Genomic DNA, 20,698 nt, shown 5'->3' on the forward strand with positions numbered 1-20,698 from the left:
GGGTGGTGTGTGTGTGTGTGTGTGTGAGGGTGGTGTGTGTGTGTGTGTGAGGGTGGTGTGTGTGTGTGAGGGTGGTGTGTGTGTGAGAGGGCGGTGTGTGTGTGTGAGGGCGTGTGTGTGTGTGAGGGCGGTGTGTGTGTGTGTGTGAGAGGGCGGTGTGTGTGTGTGTGTGAGAGGGTGGTGTGTGTGTGTGTGAGAGGGTGGTGTGTGTGTGTGTGTGAGAGGGTGGTGTGTGTGTGTGTGTGAGGGTGGTGTGTGTGTGTGAGAGGGTGGTGTGTGTGTGTGTGAGAGGGTGGTGTGTGTGTGTGTGTGTGAGAGGGTGGTGTGTGTGTGTGTGTGTGAGGGTGGTGTGTGTGTGTGTGTGAGAGGGCGGTGTGTGTGTGAGAGAGTGTGTGAGGGTGGTGTGTGTGTGGGTGTGTGTGTGTGAGGGTGGTGTGTGTGTGTGAGAGGGTGATGTGTGTGTGAGGGTGGTGTGTGTGTGTGTGAGGGTGGTGTGTGTGTGTGTGTGAGGGTGGTGTGTGTGTGTGTGTGTGAGGGTGGTGTGTGTGTGTGTGTGTGAGGGCGGTGTGTGTGTGTGTGTGAGAGGGCGGTGTGTGTGTGAGAGGGTGGTGTGTTTGTGTGTGTGTGAGGGTGGTTGTGTGTGTGTGTGTGTGAGGGTGGTGTGTGTGTGTGTGAGGGCGGTGTGTGTGTGAGAGGGTGGTGTGTGTGTGTGTGAGAGGGTGGTGTGTGTGTGTGTGTGTGAGGGTGGTGTGTGTGTGTGAGAGGGTGGTATGTGTGTGTGTGAGAGGGTGGTGTGTGTGTGTGTGTGAGAGGGTGGTGTGTGTGTGTGTGAGGGTGGTGTGTGTGTGTGTGTGAGAGGGTGGTGTGTGTGTGTGTGTGAGAGGGCGGTGTGTGTGTGTGTGAGAGAGTGTGTGAGGGTGGTGTGTGTGTGTGGGTGTGTGTGTGAGGGTGGTGTGTGTGTGTGAGTGTGTGTGAATGAGAGGGCGGTGCCGTGTGTGTGTGTGTGAGTGAGAGGGCAGTGTGTGTGTGTGGTGTGTGTGTGGTGTGTGTGTGTGAGTATGTAAGTGAGAGGGCGGTGTGTGTGTGTGTGTGAGTGTGTGTGAATGAGAGGGCGGTGCCGTGTGTGAGTGTGTGAGTGTGTGTGTGAATGAGAGGGCGGTGCCGTGTGTGTGTGAGTGAGAGGGCAGTGTGTGCATGCCAAGCTTTCAATGGGTATCCATTGGTGTACGTACTGGGGGGGGGGGGGGGGTTTGGTTTGGCAGTAATCGTGAATCGTTTGTATATCTGATGAATGTGATGCTCGATGAGCACCTTTCCACGATTACAAGCAACTTGTTTTTACACATTCTGTCCGCAGTATCGGGTAGTTTCAGCGCGAGGCGATGTTGACAGGGCATGTCTGGCCCGGGCACCTTCCCAGGGCGAGTGACCAACCTCACGGCAATATACTTCTATGGATTTGTCCCATCTCTGTTAACGATCGTGGTATCACGTTACTTTTGAGGTAATGGTTTTTAGAATGATTGATGCTACTTTTTACAAACGCGGTTATAATCCGCGTTGGTGTGGCCGCTCTCTCTGCAGACAGTGGCCACGCGACGGCTGCAACCGATTGCCACACGAATGGTGCTCACGTATTCCATATTTTGTTTACGTAGCTGCCGCTGAATTATATTGTCAGTTTTATTTGTATTTATTACCGTTGCTCGTAATATTTGCGCCGTGTTTTCCACAAGGCCTCGTTAGCGGAAGATAAATATAGTATTTTGATAGGTTTGTGTGGTTGCAATTAGGGCACTGATTGATTGATGGAACATTCGTCAATTTATAATCGTCAGTGTTGCTTGTTTAATGTGCAAAGAATAACATGAAATCCCACGCAATCATGAACTTTTATGACAAATTTGAAGTCGTTTGCCACAATCTACGACATTGGTGAAATTCGGTGGCACAAACGGCGCTCGTTTGCCCGAGTTGAAGCGCACCTGGGAGCCCTCGCCGTCGCCAGAGATTGAAAGCGAGCGGCTCCTGCCACCGCTGACGAGCGTTGTCTGCGTGCAGCGAGGGCTGCAGTCCTTCCTGGTGGTGCTGGCGCTGCTGTGTGTGCCCGTGCTGCTGGCGGGCAAGCCGCTTGTGCTGTGGTACGAGGACCGGAGGCGCCGTCACCTGGTGAGACTGCGGCCTCGGCACGCAGGCCCGTCTTCTCCAGACCACGCCGCCGGGGCTCCTTCTGCCCCTGCTTCTGCCACCGCTGCCTCTGCTGTGCGATTCCTGAATCGTCGCACCTCAGCGCAAAATGTCGTCGAGCGGAGGTCGGCGTTGTCGTTGGCCGCGCGAGGTCGTTACTCGTCGTTAGCGAGCTGTTGCGGGAGGATGAGGGAGGATGGCCTTAAATTGCAATCTCCAGCTGGGTTGCCGGGCGCCTGCGCCAATTTTAATGCCGCAAGCACAAATTCCCATTTAATGATCTTCTAAACAACCCGTGCACATCTGTTTGTGCGCGTGCCTCGTTCCTGCAATTTCAATTTTTTTTATTTTAATGGGAATAATATGCAGATTTTTCACACTTTCAAATTGTGCCCTTTTCTGCTTTTATATATTTTGTATGGATAAAGAGGCGTATGGGAGCCATGTACAGAATTTCATTTTAATTGCATTTTCTTTTTCCACACCCATGTAATTATCATATTTTGACATTTTAGCTATTTATCAATACTTAGCCAGGATGCACGTGATCAATATGACGCGTGTATTTATGTACGTCGAACTTCTTTCGCACCGTACCTAGCCAACCGCGCTCATCTCAGAATACCACAAGACACCGAAAACAGAGCTGGGCAGCATGCACATCGTTCCATAAATTATGGAAAATACCAACCAGGGTGGCAAATCAAACGTGATTGCCGGCTCGACTCGTTTGAATTCTGGACAATTTATGCCATTAACGACGCAGCCGCTCTGCTACATTGTCACGTGTCACTAAATAGTTGTGGGCAAGACGAGCAAGGTGCAGTCAACACCGTGCACCGTACCGGCACGCGTTGGCCGTGCGCGCTCAGCCAGGCGCTCGTGCCTCCCGTTGGGGCCGCGTGCGTCCAAGTGTCGCCGTGGCCACGAGGGGGAGGCCGCGCTGGGCCCCGGCGGCCGTCACGGCCCGCGTGCGACTGCGCCCGCTCGCGCCGCTCACCGCGTGCTTTCTCTCGGCGCGCGTGCCGTCGCAGGGAACCACGAATTTCGCCGGCGTGCGCGTGGGAAACGGGCCCACAGAGGAGGACGCGGGCATCATTGACCACGACCAGCTGTCCAACCGCTCGGACGAGGAGGAGCCGGTAAGACCGCCGCCCCCCTCCGCGTCCCCCCTGTTGCCGAGCCGACCGGCTCACACCCCCCCCCCCCGCTCCCTGGAGCGCGGTGCCCTTGCCCACGCTCGCAAAACCCAGCGAGGGCAGCGGAAGCAGCTTTGTTTCCATCGCGCTGCCAGTTGCAGCAAGGACGAGAAGTAGATTAATGCCTCGCCCCGTTGCCGTGTATATATATTAAGGGCCGTATGACCCGAGCCGTACGCTCGCTCATGCAAATGCCCCCCCGGGTCATTTTGCACAAAATTCTTGATCATGTGCCCCATTGCGAGCTTTCCACAGAACCCCGGCGGCCGGAGGAGATGCTGTATTAATCCCCAGCGATGTGCCACATGCTTTGCGACAGTCTCGGGGATTTGCCGGAGTAGAGCATGACAGCAGCATGTGAGCCTTCTCACGCGGTCGCCTGTGTCATGTTCTTCAAGAAGAGCGAGGGTGGTGGTAGTGGTGGCGGCTGCCACAGTCGCGTTGTGCTGCAGGGAATTGTACGCCTTGACACTCGTGGAATTCTTTTTTAGTTTTTAAGCCCCGCGCGCATCGTAAGAAACGTGACCTTTCGGCAATACCAGCTGCGGATTATGATTTTTCTGCAAGCAGTTTTGTGTTTTGCTGTGTGGTTGGTTGGTTGGCGTTCCTGGCTGTAGTGATTGCATGGCCGCGCCACTCTCAGCCGGGTTGCCGAAGTAATATCGCCTCTGCGTGGGAGCATTCTTAAACGGAGTTAATTGAAACCGTTTAACCGACGCCGCAGCGCACGGTGATGGCACGGCAGTGTCCCACGTCATAACACGGAGCTCGACGCTTTCTACAATGCAATAAATATTCAGCGATGTACATTTTGAGGCAAATATCTTTTGACACGTACATATCTGTAAATTAATGTTCCTCACGGTGGCACGATTGCCGCTCTTTTCCCATGAATGAGAGCACGAGAAACGCCTCGCACAAAGGTGACGTCTGACAATCACGAGGGTTGACTCTCTTTATACTTTCTTTGGCCTTGTCGCTAATTAACCGATGTTTTTTGTTGTCGTCCACTTCGCGTCTGACAATGGAACGTAACGTTTTTAAGCCTGCGGAGAAGGAGCCGCCGGTGAGTTGGTTTGGTGCAGCTCCCCCCCCCCCGCACGCCCCCTCCGCACGCTTCGCTTTCCGCGTGTAACATCGACGTGTGCGCGTGCTTTTCGCAAGTCGTCGCGTGGCGTCCCGTCGCGGTTGAGATTCTGTCTTGACGCTGCGCGCGTCGCGGGCCATCGACACCCCGTAGATCACGTGCAGGGACCCTAATGGCGGTCGTGTGGGAAACGGTGGGGTGGCGGGTGGGGTGGCGGGTGGGGTGGCGGGTGGGGTGGCGGGTGGGGTAGCGGGTGGGGCTTCGGGTGGGAAGGAATTGAACCTCGTTGTGATTTCAGACATTCCACGTTTAACTCCAGCTGTTCCACTCCCGCGACACGTCTGCGTGGGCAAAACCGCATGCAAATGTGCGGCGTTCACGGGGACAGACAGCCCCTCCTCCTCCTCCCCCCACTGCCCTCCCTGCCTCCCCACCACCCCACGGTCACGATGTTGTCGAGGTTCAGGCGGCGCTGCTTCTCTTCGCTTCCCCCCCTTTGCCTCTCACAAATGCAATCTTTGATGATTTCGTAACCCGTGATCTCTGATTTTTGGTGGTGGAGGTTTGCACTTAACAACAAAACGTCGAATCATTAAATTACTGGTTTAATCATAAAGTGTAATTGCTCGGTATGTTTTAGATTTGATGTGGTTTATATTTTGCACACGTTGTGATAGATAGGATCGCATTTGGAGCTACTCTGTGATAATACGCTGGCAATATTTGAAGGATATTAAAGGAAAATCCCAGCGTTTCTTTACCAAGCAGAGGATTGGGGCAGCGTTCATCTGCGTTGCCCACCTTGTAAGCCAAACGTGTAAATTCCACGTGTGTGTGAGTGACAGCTGATCCATAGGGTGACACCATTCACTTTCCACGCAGTATTACTGAATTTAATGATCTAGCAGTATGACGAGCTGAGTATATCTCAAACTGGATTTTGAACTTGTAACATTCCAATTGTGAGTAAAACATTCAGCGGTATCTAGTATATATATAGTTCCCGTATCATGAAACAGAACGCCTACGTAGCCCCGCACAGCGGGACTGGCGCTGCCGCGAAACCGCGTGACGTGGAAGGTCGGGTCGTGTGTTCCCGCAGTTTGACTTTGGGGACGTGTTTGTGCACCAAGCCATCCACACCATCGAGTACTGCCTGGGCTGCATCTCCAACACGGCCTCCTACCTACGCCTCTGGGCCCTCAGCCTGGCCCACGCCCGTGAGTTCACTCCCCCCCCCAACCCCCCCCCCGCTCTCTCGCCCCTTTGTCGTTGTAACAATCCACGACGGTCCCGACTTCCTGCATCTCGTCCTGAGGATCCATGATGCAGTCGCGAGTGGATCGTCGCTAATCGAAGCGCCGCTCAATTTGGCTGTGAGGATTGTTCTGCGGCTCCACGGGTCGGGCGAGCTGCAGCGTTCGTGAATTGTCGCGGCGCTACGCGCCCGCACGCCGTGAGTGGCCACCTCGGCGGTTTCCCCCTGTCGGGTGGTGGAGGGGCTTTATGACACAAAATTTAGACCAGTCATTCACGTGGCCTAACTGCGACAGCGTCCACGATCTTAATGTTGGCTGCTAAAACCTTCGTGCTCAATAAAACACATTTCTGCTGCTGCCAATAAGATATGCGACCCTCCGCCGCGCAGCAGAGCCAATCACGTTGTCGCGTCGTGGGTAAATATGCCAATTGATTTTGGTTTTTCAGCGAAACCAGAGGATTGTTAAAAAGCAAAGCGGCATTTTGACGATTTTATACGACGTGAAATTGTCAAAATGTCGCTTTTCAATGTTCCTCCTCCTGCATTTCGCTTACAAATTACGAATGCATTGGCATGTTCACCCACGATGTGACGACTTGATTTGATTTGCTCTGTCGAGTCACCGTTAACGATGTACATTGTACCCCCGCGACGATGTAACGTGAAGAGCGATGAATAATTAATGAACATCGGGCGTGAAAGGCCTCCGTATGAAAATGTATAAACACTGTGCGTGAAAATAGAGAGCAGCGGGCTGCCGTGGTGGCCCTCTGGACAATTTTCACTCAACTCCACGACACATTACCCTGGAGAAACACACGGTTATTTTCATAACAGTACTTCGCGAGCGTGAACGGGGACAACAAACCTACGCTATTTTATAGGCAACATTCAGCACGAAGCGGTTTTTAAGCCTCCTCCACCACTTTTCCGAGATGCGCACCCCCAGCCACCGCGCACTGACGGAGCTCTCCGTGCCTGCCTCTCGACAGCAGCTGTCACACACACGGGGATTCGCATGCGAATATAAATGAGCTAATCAGCAATCGTGCCGCATTGATAACTTAGACGGAACGTAATCGAATCGGACGACGTTTTTTTTTTGAAGATCAAAAATCAAAGGGATATCGTGCCCAAAATGAGCATCGAGGCGTCATCAGTTCTCATCTTCCCTTTACAGCCCCGAGCCAGAGCAAGACATTCCACATTCGTATGGCCGGGGCGAGTCTATCCATGAGGACTACCACCGCCACAAAGTGGTCCTCATTTCATTGATCACAGAGAGATAATGGGCTGACCCAATCCCCATCCAGGGTTCGAACTCGCAACCTTCCGTTTGCGAACCGCTCGCTCTATTGCTGAGCCACTTGGCTGGAAGATGTAAAACCTTTCAGAGCGCGATCGCCATACATATATTTTGCCATAGCATCCAGCAAAACAACAACAACTTAATCTATACATTTCAATTGCACTCTTTGCAGGTTGTTTCTGCTACCACAGAGGCACTGAGTTTTCCTGGAAGCTGACAGTTGTTATTTTTAAGCATTTCAGGTTCATCGGTTCCCTCCTATGCAGCATCATTGCATTTAATCACACGCCAGTTTTTGAAAGCCTTCCATTAGCTCGCAGCCACGGCGACACGCTGGTAATTAATGAGGCTATCGCAGCTGCCTGCAGCAATTGTTTTGAGGCAGAATGTGCAAATTGCATTTCCTGCTTTGCCAATCTATCTGTGTCTGCACGGCCGGTGAGTGTGCCGCAGCCTAATGAGGAGATCGCATCTACGCGCACTTCATTAGGGGCTCATCTGTATTTCATTTGCATTTGTCTCGCGATTCGGTGAAAATGAAAATTCCACGCATGGGTGTAGCGCGCGCGCGCGCGCGCTCGCAGACGGCTGTAACTGGAGCCACTGTAACGGTGTAAATCTGTGTTGAGCGCATCGCCGTGCGAGCGGTGGTAAATAACGGCCGTCCCGGCGCTGACCTGCATGTAAAATGAGCCGGCGGTGTATCCATTACCGGGCGCTCGCGGACCGGAGGGCCGCGATCCGGTGGCCAAGTGGAGCGTGAGTGAAAGCGGTTATGGAGGGGATACCAATTTTATTGCGGCGTGATGGGAGCCGGCCTCGCCATCATAATAACCCGCCGCTCGTTCACGGGCGCGAGCCCCGGCGGCGGGAGAAACGTCCGCCGCTCGGCAATTCCCCACGCTGCCGTGGTGCAATATCGGTGCCCATCAGTGTGGACAGCGGCTTCACGCGGCAGGCTGCTGCTGCTGCTTGCGCGCAAGGCAATAATAGCCTGGAGCTGGGATGGATGCGTCTCCCGTGCGGGAGACTGGCAGAGATGGTTTTTGACGTTGTGGAAACTCGTACGCTCGGCTCCTGTGTTCACAGTCGAGCGTGTATTGCTTTCATCGAATCAAAATAACGGTATCAAACAGCAGGCGGTGGAATGCTGTGACCTCGTCATTAGTTAGATTAATTATATCTGCTGTTTTTTGCTTTTTACTCATTACGCTATTAACAGTGCCCGTACGCTGACGATAAGAAATTCATCACGTGTGGCAATGATGTAACAAGTGAACAAATTAAGCAAAAGCACGTGCCTCTTTCTGACACGAAAGCACGAATCGAATTGAATGTCCACATTTTAGCGGTACCCTACGGCATGACCTTTGAACCCCCCCGAGTGTTTTTGACAACGCCCTCAGCCCTCCCAGTCATCCATCACGTCTGGCTTCAGCCATCGGCATCCTGCAACAAGGCGGTGCGCACATTCATCACGACCCCGTGCATTGGCCAGAAACAAAATGACGCCTCTCCTCCCAGCGGCACTAAAGCACTCTCGCTCGGCTACAATTCTGAACTGGAAACGACCCAATTTGGCCATTCCTCCTCCACCTTCGAGCCATCTGTTCACCTCTCAAGGTCCTTTCTGATGGGTTCTCTAACTACTTTAGCAAGCAAGTGTGGGTGCTGGTCATTTTTTTAAATATAAAATAGTTTCTTGTTATTTTCTAGCTCCATTGGCGTCCCATTTCTCTTTTTGTTCTTGCCACTATCGCTGCCAAAGAGCTGCCCACGTAGTTGCGATTGCATTTTGTTATATTAATTACGTTTGGTTGAAAGCGGTTGGGTTTCTTTCCAGTTTTCTGTAACGTGTTAGTCGTCAGACGTTCTCCATTTTGAGGATGTGACACATGACGAAGGAGCGCTTTGTCTAGAATGTGAGTGTCAATTTGTCAAACTGAAATAGGTGTCCCGTTAACCAGCGAATGATAACATTTGAACGGCTTTGAAATACCGTGACACGTCGAGTTATTTGCAAGTGCGGATTGTGAATAATTCTTTTGATAAATACATAAAGAATGCTGGTATCATTTTAGCGATTTTTACTGCCGCTGGAAATGGCAAACGCGTCGCCACAAATCTGAGGTGGAGGAAGGATTTGAAATGCACAGGCCATTGGGCGCAGGCACTCGCCACCAATGAGATGCATGCCACTGGCCGGGAGCCAGATCATCATCGTGCATGCTGGCTCATTTAAAGCTGCTGCGTCAAATTTTTGATTTTTAATTACGTTTCTAAATTATATATTTTTTTTGTTAACATTTTTTGCCTTGTAATGGAGACTGATGGTCTCATTGGGCTATGGCCTGCTCATATAAATGCACGCACACGTATAATGGTCGTCGTCGTCGTAATTAGCCACGGTCTCTCCACTGCTGGATGAAGGCTGCTCCGAGCCTGGGCCGTCTCTCGCAGTGCTAGTTGCCCTGGCACCTCGCACACCAGCTGATCCCATCGCTCCATCTCCACGCTTGACGTTCTCTCGGGCACGATCCACCCCACGTGTATTTCATGGTTCATTAACGTCCGCCATCACTCGTGTGGACAAGCAAACCTCTTCACACTATCATTAATATCATTACTATCAGAACTGTGATATTTCGGCACACTTTCTTTTTTTATAACTCTGCTGGTGATAGCCGCATTGCTGCATAATCTTGCATACCCAACGTGCGTGACTAAGCGGTTACAGCCCAGGTAGTTTTTTTTTTAATGCTTTTGTTCCGGAAGTCTTAAAATATATATACAGTGTCCAAGGCCCTTGGTTAATCTTCCCCTTAGAATTGCAAAGATGAGTGTGATGGGAATTTTTTTCTCAAATGAATGCCTGCATGAGGCGTGTGGGGCCGCACGAGGTGTGTGTGTGTGTGATACTGTATAGATTTGGAGATGACTTGCAGCAGTGTCATCTTATAAAATGGAATCAGGAGCAGGGTTATTGGGTCGCAATGCGCTGATGATTCACTGATTAACCTCGTTCCTGCCGAGCAGCTTCTAGTCATTCTCCTGGGGTTGCCATTCAAGTGGGAAGAAAAAAAAATCTAATTTAATTTCCTGTTGTCCAGCCGACTTTCTTAATTGTTAACAAAATGTAGCACTTTATTTTATTATTTTGATCGTTCTTTTATCGCGATTTAAGTGAATGATTTTTCGCGTAATTTAACGGAGGGAAGGTGTCTAATGTAATTTTGCCGTTGCTCTCATGACGGAGCGGAGACGTTGAATGCACGGGGGGATCGGAAAGGTCACATGTCTAAAGAGATTGGTGGCGGCCAGGGCATCGTCGCAGGCCGGCACCCTGACAGGGACGCGGGGAAACACGGAGACTGTTACCACGGCTGGGCTTTTATTAGGAAGCCACCGGAGCCAAGCACTCTTACATCTAAATTGAAAACTCGTCTTTAGAACAGCTGTCGGTGTTTTGTTTGTTGTCCTCCGATTAGCGCGGTTGGCTCCCTACCTTGCGAAAGAAGTTCAACGTACACACGTACATACACATGTACGTGCACATGTACGTACATACACATGTACGTGCACATGTACGTACATACACATGTACGTGCACACGTACATACATACACATGTACGTGCACACGTACGTACATACACATGTACGTGCACACGTACATACATACACATGTACGTGCACACGTACGTACATACACATGTACGTGCACACGTACGTACATACACATGTACGTGCACACGTACATACATACACATGTACGTGCACACGTACGTACATACACATGTACGTGCACACGTACGTACATACACATGTACGTGCACACGTACATACATACACATGTACGTGCACACGTACGTACATACACATGTACGTGCACACGTACGTACATACACATGTACGTGCACACGTACATACATACACATGTACGTGCACACGTACATACATACACATGTACGTGCACACGTACATACATACACATGTACGTGCACACGTACATACATACACATGTACGTGCACACGTACATACATACACATGTACGTGCACACGTACGTACATACACATGTACGTGCACACGTACGTACATACACATGTACGTGCACACGTACGTACATACACATGTACGTGCACACGTACGTACATACACATGTACGTGCACACGTACGTACATACACATGTACGTGCACACGTACGTACATACACATGTACGTGCACACGTACGTACATACACATGTACGTGCACACGTACGTACATACACATGTACGTGCACACGTACGTACATACACATGTACGTGCACACGTACGTACATACACATGTACGTGCACACGTACGTACATACACATGTACGTGCACACGTACGTACATACACAAAGATCCCCTGTATAGCCTTAACAGACTGTTGGGGCAAGTGCTGTTAGCGAGCACCTATGAAGGCTAGAACGGCACACGAGGGGGTGGGTGGCCAGCACCACGCCCGATGTTTTTTACGCACCGCACCAGGTACTCATTTGAGGCTGAGTCGACCTAGGTGAGGCCCAGGACCGGTTCAGATAATCGTCACCGGTGTTGGCCGTGAGCGGGAATCGAACTCGGGTGGTCAGGTTCGTGGCGCAGCGCGCTAACCGCTACACCACCGCTCCCCCCTACATACACACACACACGTACGTACATACATAGAAGCACACTCCTTCACACGTTTCATATATTTAGCCCCTCGCAGTGTGCGGCTCTAAAGACCAAGGCGGTTAATGAAATCGATGTTGCTCTCCGATGAAAGCGTTCACAATCCCACCGTGTGTCCATTCGGATATCTCTACGGTGAGCAGGGAATTTCATGCTAAAAATGAGCTTGGAGCCATTGGCGCTCATCTCGTATTTACAGTCTCCAGACGCGAGTGGAAAGTACACTTTATATCGAGAGGACAACCACCGTTAACTTCCCCAACAAGTCGTGCCTATTTTACCCACCCCTGAGAGATGATGGGCTCGCTCAAGCCCCAACGTGTGGATGTGTACTCGCAGCCTCGTGATTGCGATCCGCTCGCCTTCCCGCCGAGCCACTCTTCCCCTGCCTCGCGCCGAACGCTCCACGCTTTGCTTTCGTGTCCTGCGCTGCGCGCCCTCGGTGCGAGCGAGCGAGCGCGCGTGCCGCCCACGCCCGGTGCTGCCTACGCCCGGTGGCGCGCTGCGAGTGCTTGCTCGCGGCGCAGGCCTGAATGTCCAAGCCGTCTATGGCAGTGAATGCGATGCGGCTCCCACGTGTCGCTGGGCCTTGAGCGCCGACGGGCAGCTGCCCTTTCCTCTTCCACGCCGAGGAATTTGCGTCCGGCGCTTGGCTCGCTCCGTCGCACTGACGGTGGGGCGGGACCCTTACCCCGGCGTGTTGCGGCCGATGCGTTTCAGTGCCAGAAGCAGCGGTTCTGTGACCTCGTGTGAAACGGTGCAAATGAAAGGAGAAGAAAAAAACCCGTGGTGGCTCTTGACTGTGTTTATAAATATACTTTTAATGACGGCTACTTAAAAAAGCTTATGGCTGGAGGATTTAATGGGTCGGGCACAGCTAATGGGCACTACAAGGCTCGATAAGGAAATATAGCAGATGAGTGACAACTTCTTTAAGTACGTACATTGCGAGTGTGCGTTCTGCCGGTAAATCCCAGACTGTAAACCACCGTGCACGTGCGGTGTTTCGTCTCGATTGATTTCTCTGAAGAAAACAACAGCGGGGATGGTTGCTCCTTTCACGAGCAGGCTGTAGAATATTCTTTTTATTGCATCAGACTGAACATCAATGCATACTATTCGTTTTTTTTTTAAAGCGTTGCAAAAACGCCAATAACTTGAAATAAATAACGTACTGGCCATGTTGGTATCGTACATTGTTTTGAATCATTATCATATAAATAACATCTGGCGTCGTTTGTGTGTCGAGCGAAGTCTGCATTCTCTATCTTGAAGTACGTAGACTCTGTGTGTGCGGAGTGGCACAAAATGTAGATGTTGAAAACGTCGAGCGTTTGCAGCATTGTTCTTGCCAGACATTCCGCTATAGGGCTGCAGAGCTTGGAGCAGTAGCACCAGTCCTGGTTGCCATTTCCACTTGTGTGTGGTTTTCCTCTCCTGCGTGGAGAAACGGTTTGGGAATGCAAGTTCGCATGAATGATGGTGTAAGTGTAAGTCTCTATTTAGTGTCATCGTCTAGGATTTGGGGAAATGCGGTGGCTATCGGCATGCAGCTGAGCGTGGTTCCGCACAAGGGTTAAGTGTGCTCGTACTCCGCGGTAGAAAGTGCTGCCACCAGCTCGTTTGTAATTGTATTCCTCCGGCACCACCAAACTTCCATTTTTTTATTGCTAGGAAAATGTGCATGGCAACTCATCGTTATATTTGACGTGGGCACAACGGAGATTTGTAACCTCTCGTACGCTGCTCATGAACGTTGGCTACGGGGCAATTCGTCTCTTTGCGCCAATTGGGGGAAATTAAAAATGCTAGATAGCCCCAACGGTAATCCAAACAAAAAGCCTCCACAGAAAAACTTTCCAGCACAAGCGATGGCTCTTTTTCATTTCTATTTAAGTTCGTTTCAATTTGTTGAATGTGCAGACTTAGCCCTTGATGCACTTTGTGCTAATTACTCGAGCACACTGCTGGTATTTAATCCCAGATCCCACAATGTGAACTGACTTGTAACTGAATTCTACGAATGCGTACGTCTCTTCATATTTAAAGATGCTCTGGCCTTACTCAGTCACCTTTTTGGCCGCCGTAGCACATGGCACACGCATGTTGCGTTCTAAATGAGTAACGCTGGTGCGGACAATATAAGTCACAGTAACTAATCGGACAAGCCGCTTCCTTCCAATAATCCAAGAACCTGTCCGTCCAAAGTGGTATTCGTTTTATCTACTTTAGAGGGATGATGGGCTGCGTCAACCCCTCATCAGGATTTGAACTCGCGAACTTGGTTGGCAGGGAGTGACATCGTGGCATTGTGCTTGATGACCTCTTGATGACCTCCTGGCCTTCTTTGTGTATATATTAGGTAAAGTCCTTGCCAGTACGGCTCGAAGTTCACCAGCATTGATTTCAGCAAGCCTGACTGCTGATGAGACGCTGTATGCCGAAGCTGCTGCAGAGTTTGCTTGTCTTGAAATGGGTGCTGCTGAAATTGCGCACTCCCAGAAGGCCGTGCATCTGGTGGGTTGTGTCATCTGGTCCAACCCATGTGAGACTAGGCTCTAAGGAAAGCTGTCTCGGGTGTGGACCAATCAACTTCAAGGACAGTGCACAGTATCAGAGTTATGTCTTTTGTAGATTTGAAGCTTTCGTGACTGCAAGGATTCATATTCTTAGTTTTTTTCGGTAAAGTCACGTAGGTAAAACATTAAAATTAATAAAAATAAAAATCACGAAACGTCGTGATTTTTATTTTTATTAATTTTAATGTTTTACCTACGTGACTTTACCAAAAAAACCTAAGAATATAATTATGTCTTTTGTTTGTATTATGACTGCAGGTATTGCGGTCTATGCAAACATGACTCCTTGTAAAAAGGTGTCAGTTTTGTTGCCAGATAGAAGGGTAAAAAAACAATTATCAATCTCGTAATTGTTTATGTGAAGGCGGATACGTGAAGCAGGCGTCTTGCCTGCTGCATTATTTTGTGAGGTACTCGGGCAAGTCAGACCATGTACTTGGTGTGCGGTTTATTTATTTGTACACGCACCATTTTTATTCCATTCGTGGGCATGAAAACTCGGCGTGGCAGCATAAATAAAAATCACCAAATAAGACCTCGTATTTCATATTTATTGTGGGAATACTGAAATTAGTCATTGCCATATCAATAAAGCGATAACATTGCAGCATGACATCAAGTGTGTTGCTGTGGTGAATCGTGCCCAGGCTCGGAGCGATGTGCAGCGTAGATGGCATGGATTACACTTTGTGGGGAAGTCACAAGTGGCTGTCTTGTGGAGAGACTCTGGCCGGCAGCTGCAGGTCCTTGTGCTTCACGCGATGAGTTACGGACCCCCTCTCCACGGAGGCCTGGGAACATTCACCCACTCGCTCTCTCGAGATCGCTCTTCGCCAGGAGAGACCACTCCTCCGGTTGTAACGTACGTCTGCCGACAGATGTATACGGGCAAATAATTCATCTTGTCTTCTCGTTGGTGAGATGCCGAAGCATTTATCTTCCGAGTGCGACTGACGAGTCAGACTAGTTGCTGCCGTTGAGATGAAGTGTGGCCCCTCCAGAGTGTGAGCAGAGTACAAAACCGCCATTGCGACTTTCCCTCTCCAATATTGACCGTGGGTGTGCGTGTACACGCCCCCTGTCTGCATCTTCAGTGTGAGAACTGCTGCATTTTAAGCAGTGCCCTTTTGAAGGGAACCGTATTAACATACCGCGTCGTCTCTGCCGCTGCCATCTGCCAAACGTAACAATTTTTTGTCGTGCAGATGGGCGCTCCTCCCGCTAGACCAGGGCAGTGCAGACGCCCTGCTCACGGCAGATATCGCAGGAGCATCGCGAAACCAGCGCACACCTCCAGACGTCCCGAGCCCATTTATGCGTAAACATTAGAATCGAGTGAAAGATGTGTCTCTTTTCACAAGTGACATATTTACACGCACTAGCAGGTGGAGTTATAACAAAATCTGAACTTTAATTGTTTGGCGGCTTATATTAAAGTAAGCGATTATGGTAATTGCGTATCATGGGGCACCGATGTTGTTTTGCATCGGCGTGGGTTCCCATTGCGCCCCGAGTCCCATCAAGCGGCGCGTGGTAAACGGCTCTGGCTTTGATGCGTGTGACCGTGCGGTCTCAGCAGTGTGTTTGTCCTTTGCCGACGGGGCTAACAATTAAACCAATTATGAGACACTACACTGCGCTGTATCGGGAGCGCTTTCGCTCTCGTGCGAGCTCAAGCAAATTCACTCGGTTAAAAAAGAAGCGCTCGGTGAACGTAAACAGTCACGTGTTCTAAAGTCTATATAACTTACTTGCACGGTCAACACAAAACCCCTAAAATTAACACACTGTTTTTCCGCCGTTGCATTTTTCCCAAATTCACGCAAATGAAGACGTTATCCAAGTGTGCACTCTTGAGAACAGCGGGCAACTAAGATGCCACAGAGGTGTTGTCAGTTTTGGCTCCTATTGGTCCTCGGTGCCCGAACCAACCCGTCCGTCTGTCCGTCCTCTCTTGGCAGAGCTCTCCGAGGTGCTGTGGGGCATGGTGATGCACACGGGGCTCAGCCAGAACAGCTACGCCGGCTTCTTTGGCCTCATCTTTGTGTTCGCCTTCTTCGCCGTGCTCACCGTCAGCGTGCTGCTGGTCATGGAGGGCCTCTCGGCCTTCCTGCACGCCCTCCGCCTGCACTGGTGAGCGCTCGGACGCACGCACGCACAGACGCACAGACGCACGCACGCATGCACAGACGCACGCACAGACGCATGCACAGACGCACGCACAGACGCACGCACGCACAGACGCATGCACGCACGCACAGACGCACGCACAGACGCACGCACGCATGCACAGACGCGTGGCCTCACGCTTGGCCTCCCCGGACCAAGCATACTGCTTGCCTCTCTAAACCTCTCTGGGTACATTCTGCCCTTAATTATTACAAAATGGTAATGCCAGGAGTGATTACTCTGCTCCAATTAGCAGAGTTCAGTTATTTAATGAGGAAATGTTCCACGATCATATCCTCATTAGCGGGAGAATGTGCACCCTGTTCCCCTTCGCGATCTGGGCTCAAATGTGCATTTGTTTTGTCGGGTGAAACTCTGTGTGTGTGTGTGGGTGAAACTCTGTGAGTGTGTGTGTGCAACTCTGTGTGTGTGTGGGTGAAACTCTGTGAGTGTGTGTGTGCGAAACTCTGTGTGTGTGAAATTCCGTGTGTGTGCTGAATATCTACGCAGTGGTGCAATGCTTCCCTGCGGAGGAATGGAAGAGATCTCATTCAGCCACCTGCTTTTATTTATCGTTTCTTTGTTTCTTTGGGGTCGGATTTTCTTCAGTCGGTGCTGCGAGGTTTCTCTTAAAATGTGAGCCGTGTGACTAATTATCGGCGTTGACTGGTCGCCCGGCCACGGGGTATTGCGCTGCTTTCAAACAAACAAACACACGCACGCACGCGTGTGCCTGTGTGTGTGCGTGTGTGTGTGTGTGCGTGGCGATTCCCACGTGAGCGCAGGGAGACCACGGCGACGGCCGCCTCCCTGCCGCATCGCCGAGTGACGTGGTTGGGGGGTGGGGGGCACGCGGCTGACCGTGAGCGCGGCGTTGCGTTTGAGAGCCCCCCGCGGGCACGTGCCGTGAGCCCGAGTCCTGGGGGGGGGGGGCGTCTCCGTGGGTCGCGCAAGCCCAGCCTGCCCCCTCCCCGTCCCCCTGGGGGCACTCATTCCCTGAGTGCAGGAACGCTGTGCGCGCTCGTCTAGGGCCGTGGTGTCGTACGCAGGGCAGCGGAATGAGATCGACTGATGACATTTGCGTAACCGGTTTAATTGTGCTTCGAAGCCCGACGTCTGTGGTGTCATCGCTGTGTTCGTGTGGTGAGTGATTCGTGAATGTGTAAAGAAGCAGTGTTGGCAGCTTGTATGAACATATTTTTAATATCCAGAGAAGATGCGACACCCTCTGTTGAGTCCGTATAGATTGGCATTTGGCATTTGTTCAGAACACCCCGCGGTCTTCCTTATAGCTGAGGCGGTGGGAGGACTAAAAAAAAACCCATTGTCACAAGACGTCGTTATTCACAGGCGCGGTGCTGGCACGGTGTGATGTATGTTAAACGCAGAGATGTGACAGCCGCTTAAAATATTCCAAATGGCAAGTTGAAACTGACGATCACTGAAAGGCTTTTGGAGCAAACGCCGCTCCGCTCTTCATCCTGACGACACGGACAGCGCTTGCGATGCGCCCGCCAAAGCGGTTGCTCTGCTCGGTGCCACCGTCAAACAGAGCCGGTGCCACCGTCAAACAGAGCCGCCGCCGCCTTCAATCGACAGCTTCCGATGCGTTTGGCCCCGCCGCGTGCGATCGTTGCCGGCTCCGGCAAACGACCCTGATTCTCAACGGGTGAATGCCGGCGCTGCCATGTAATGAGTGCCCATTTCACGCGGACGCGGTTCGATAACGGCGTTGACATGCCCGGAGCGTGCGGCGTGTCTGCTGAGGAACTCTGCCGTTGCTCCTTTCACGCTGCCGCCACCACGGTGCACAAACAGACAAAGATCCACCGCATAGCCTTCTACACTCCGTTGGGGCAAGTGCTGTCTTACGAGCACCTTTGAAGTCCAGCGTACGAGGGGGTCGGTGGCCAACACCACTCCCGGCCACCTTTGTCTCCCCAGTGCCGATGTGTACTCACCTCCTCAGGTACCCATTTAAGGCTGAGCCAAGCTAGGGGTAGGCCCAGGACCGCTTCAGTTGATCGCCACCGTAATTCGATTGTGAGCGGACGTTGAACCTGGGTGGTCGCCAGTGCGTTGAGCCACTGCTACCCGCACGTCAATACACACACACACACCGTACACACGGGCAGCAGTATCTAAAGCCTCTTGCCAAATGTGTTAGAGTAATTACGTGTTTGCATTTTAAATAATTGGTGGAATTAATATTAAATGCAATTTGACATATGGAGTAGCTGGATAAAGAGCATTGATTGCTTTCTTTTAATTCAATCAGTTTTAGTAAAAAAAATACTGCATTTCTTTGTAATTAATATTTGAACAAAGACATGTTTTGCTTATTTCTAATCACAGTGTGTGGTGCCTTTATCTCAGGATGTTTAGTGTATGGCAAATGTTAATGACTCTTCCGGAGTTTTCTTTAATTTTTACGTTACGTTCCAGTATGTAAACTAAAATCAACCGCAACAAACAAAATATGAACAAGAAACATCTTAAAGTGACTACACGCAACAGAAACATACAGGAAAAAACAGCAAAGTCTTCCAGAAAAAAACACCGTATATCAACGCTGTGTGCAAAAATCCCAGTGGGATGCAAGTCAAACAATAACAACCATAACACAATTTAGATTCAAGTTATCAGGCTAACTCTGTACTTCAACAAACAAACATTGCTAAACCATAAAAAGACAATGTAACAGTGATCATAGGAACTGTGATTCAAATTTAACAGGTAAAGCCCACTGAGCTCTTTCGCTCTTGTTCAGAAGTCACCTGGTCACAATGATAGCCCAACGAGAAGTGGCTTATGTTGACATGTATAGCAGCCCAAGGCTCTAATCGCGTGTCTCTAAGTGTGGAGGGCCTGGATAGAAATTGACGCGACCACGGGAGAGACACGCAAACTCCAAATATACGGTAGCAGGCGTCTGGGTCGGGATTAAACCCACGACCTCCTGTATACTAGGCGAGGTCGTTAACATTTCATCAACCCGGTGCCTCCTGTACATGCGTTATGCGACCGTGGTTATGGAGATTTAAATTGTGTACATTTATGTTTCTTCGTCAATTTATTGCACATCTGTCCATTTTCTAACACATTCAACCGGGATATACCTCAACTTGCCCATAAGCTTAGTGTGTGTCTGGCACAGTGAGCTTATAAATAGCCATTGTACGTTGTCTGCAGCCCCTAACATGAGGCCCGGGGCATTGCAATCCAGTCGCCATCGCTGTGTGACGGCACGCCGGTCGTCTGTTTGTCGTAAGGCGATCAATACGCAGCGAACACTTCGTATGGGAGAGGAGGCCACTGCTGGTGAAATCCGAACGGGGCGAGATCGGTTAACGTTGAGCTCCTCGCAACGCCGCACGCCTTATGACTTCATCGCAGTGGCGGCCGGTGCAGCAGCAGCAGCGGCGGCGGCAACACCGTGCAGCGCGCCGCGGCGGTGGTGAATGACGGCGCCCTGCAACTCGTTTGGGGGGCCGGGAGGGGGGGGGGCCGGGAGGGGGGGGGGGCGGTGGCCGTCGCGCAGACGCACGCTGCCCCGTGGCCGCGTGCGAGCGTGCGATGGCGGCAGGAGCTTGTTTTCTTGAGCAGGCCGAGCGTCGCGCGTTACGTGGCGGCACAGAAGTGCGAGCCCTTGATGGCTTGGGAGGAAGACGATATGTGCGGCACGCGATATCCGTCAGCGCTGTCGTTGTAACCCTAACCTGTCAGGGCGCGTGCAGTGTCGCGAGGTTTCACGCGTAAGTAGGACACGCTGAGCCCACCGCGTTGAGGACACGGCCTACCAGACCTCACTGTATCGTCTCATCCACACTGTTGAGCCACAGCACTCCCTGCAGGTCACGACGACACACTCGCACGCTCGCCCATTCACCACACTGCAGCTCACAACAACGCACTCAGCCACTCGCTCACCCACTCGCTCACCACACTGCAGCTCACAACAACGCACTCACCCTCTCACTCACCTGCTCACCCACTCATTCAACCACACTGCAGGTCACAACAACACCCCAACAACACCCTCACCAACCCACACACTCGCCACACTGCAGGTCACAACAACGCAACACTCGCACAATCACCACATTTCTCGTAGCGCCTGTGAATACCTTCCTCAATTGGTGAAGCGTGTTGGCTCGTCTTTACAAGCCTCGTGGTTGCTGTTTGTTGCCAGCCGCTTAAAGCTCGGGGCC

The 20,698-nt window shown here is 51.2% G+C and overlaps 1 protein-coding gene across 2 annotated transcripts in view; it reads left to right on the forward strand.

Annotated features, from left to right (window-relative positions):
* LOC133345319 (V-type proton ATPase 116 kDa subunit a 1-like) overlaps window positions 1–20,698 on the forward strand; it is a 112,450-nt gene that overhangs the window by 32,214 nt on the left and 59,538 nt on the right. For both annotated transcript variants that reach the window (XM_061555981.1, XM_061555982.1), the window contains exons 17-20: window positions 2,062–2,169; window positions 3,222–3,329; window positions 5,576–5,693; window positions 16,280–16,451. In XM_061555981.1, the coding sequence (XP_061411965.1) occupies window positions 2,062–2,169; window positions 3,222–3,329; window positions 5,576–5,693; window positions 16,280–16,451 (506 nt within the window). The remainder of the gene's footprint in view (window positions 1–2,061; window positions 2,170–3,221; window positions 3,330–5,575; window positions 5,694–16,279; window positions 16,452–20,698) is intronic.

This window comes from Lethenteron reissneri, chromosome 21 (genome assembly GCF_015708825.2).
Source record: "Lethenteron reissneri isolate LAM-NWPU_2019-01 chromosome 21, ASM1570882v1, whole genome shotgun sequence".
NCBI lineage: Eukaryota > Metazoa > Chordata > Hyperoartia > Petromyzontiformes > Petromyzontidae > Lethenteron > Lethenteron reissneri.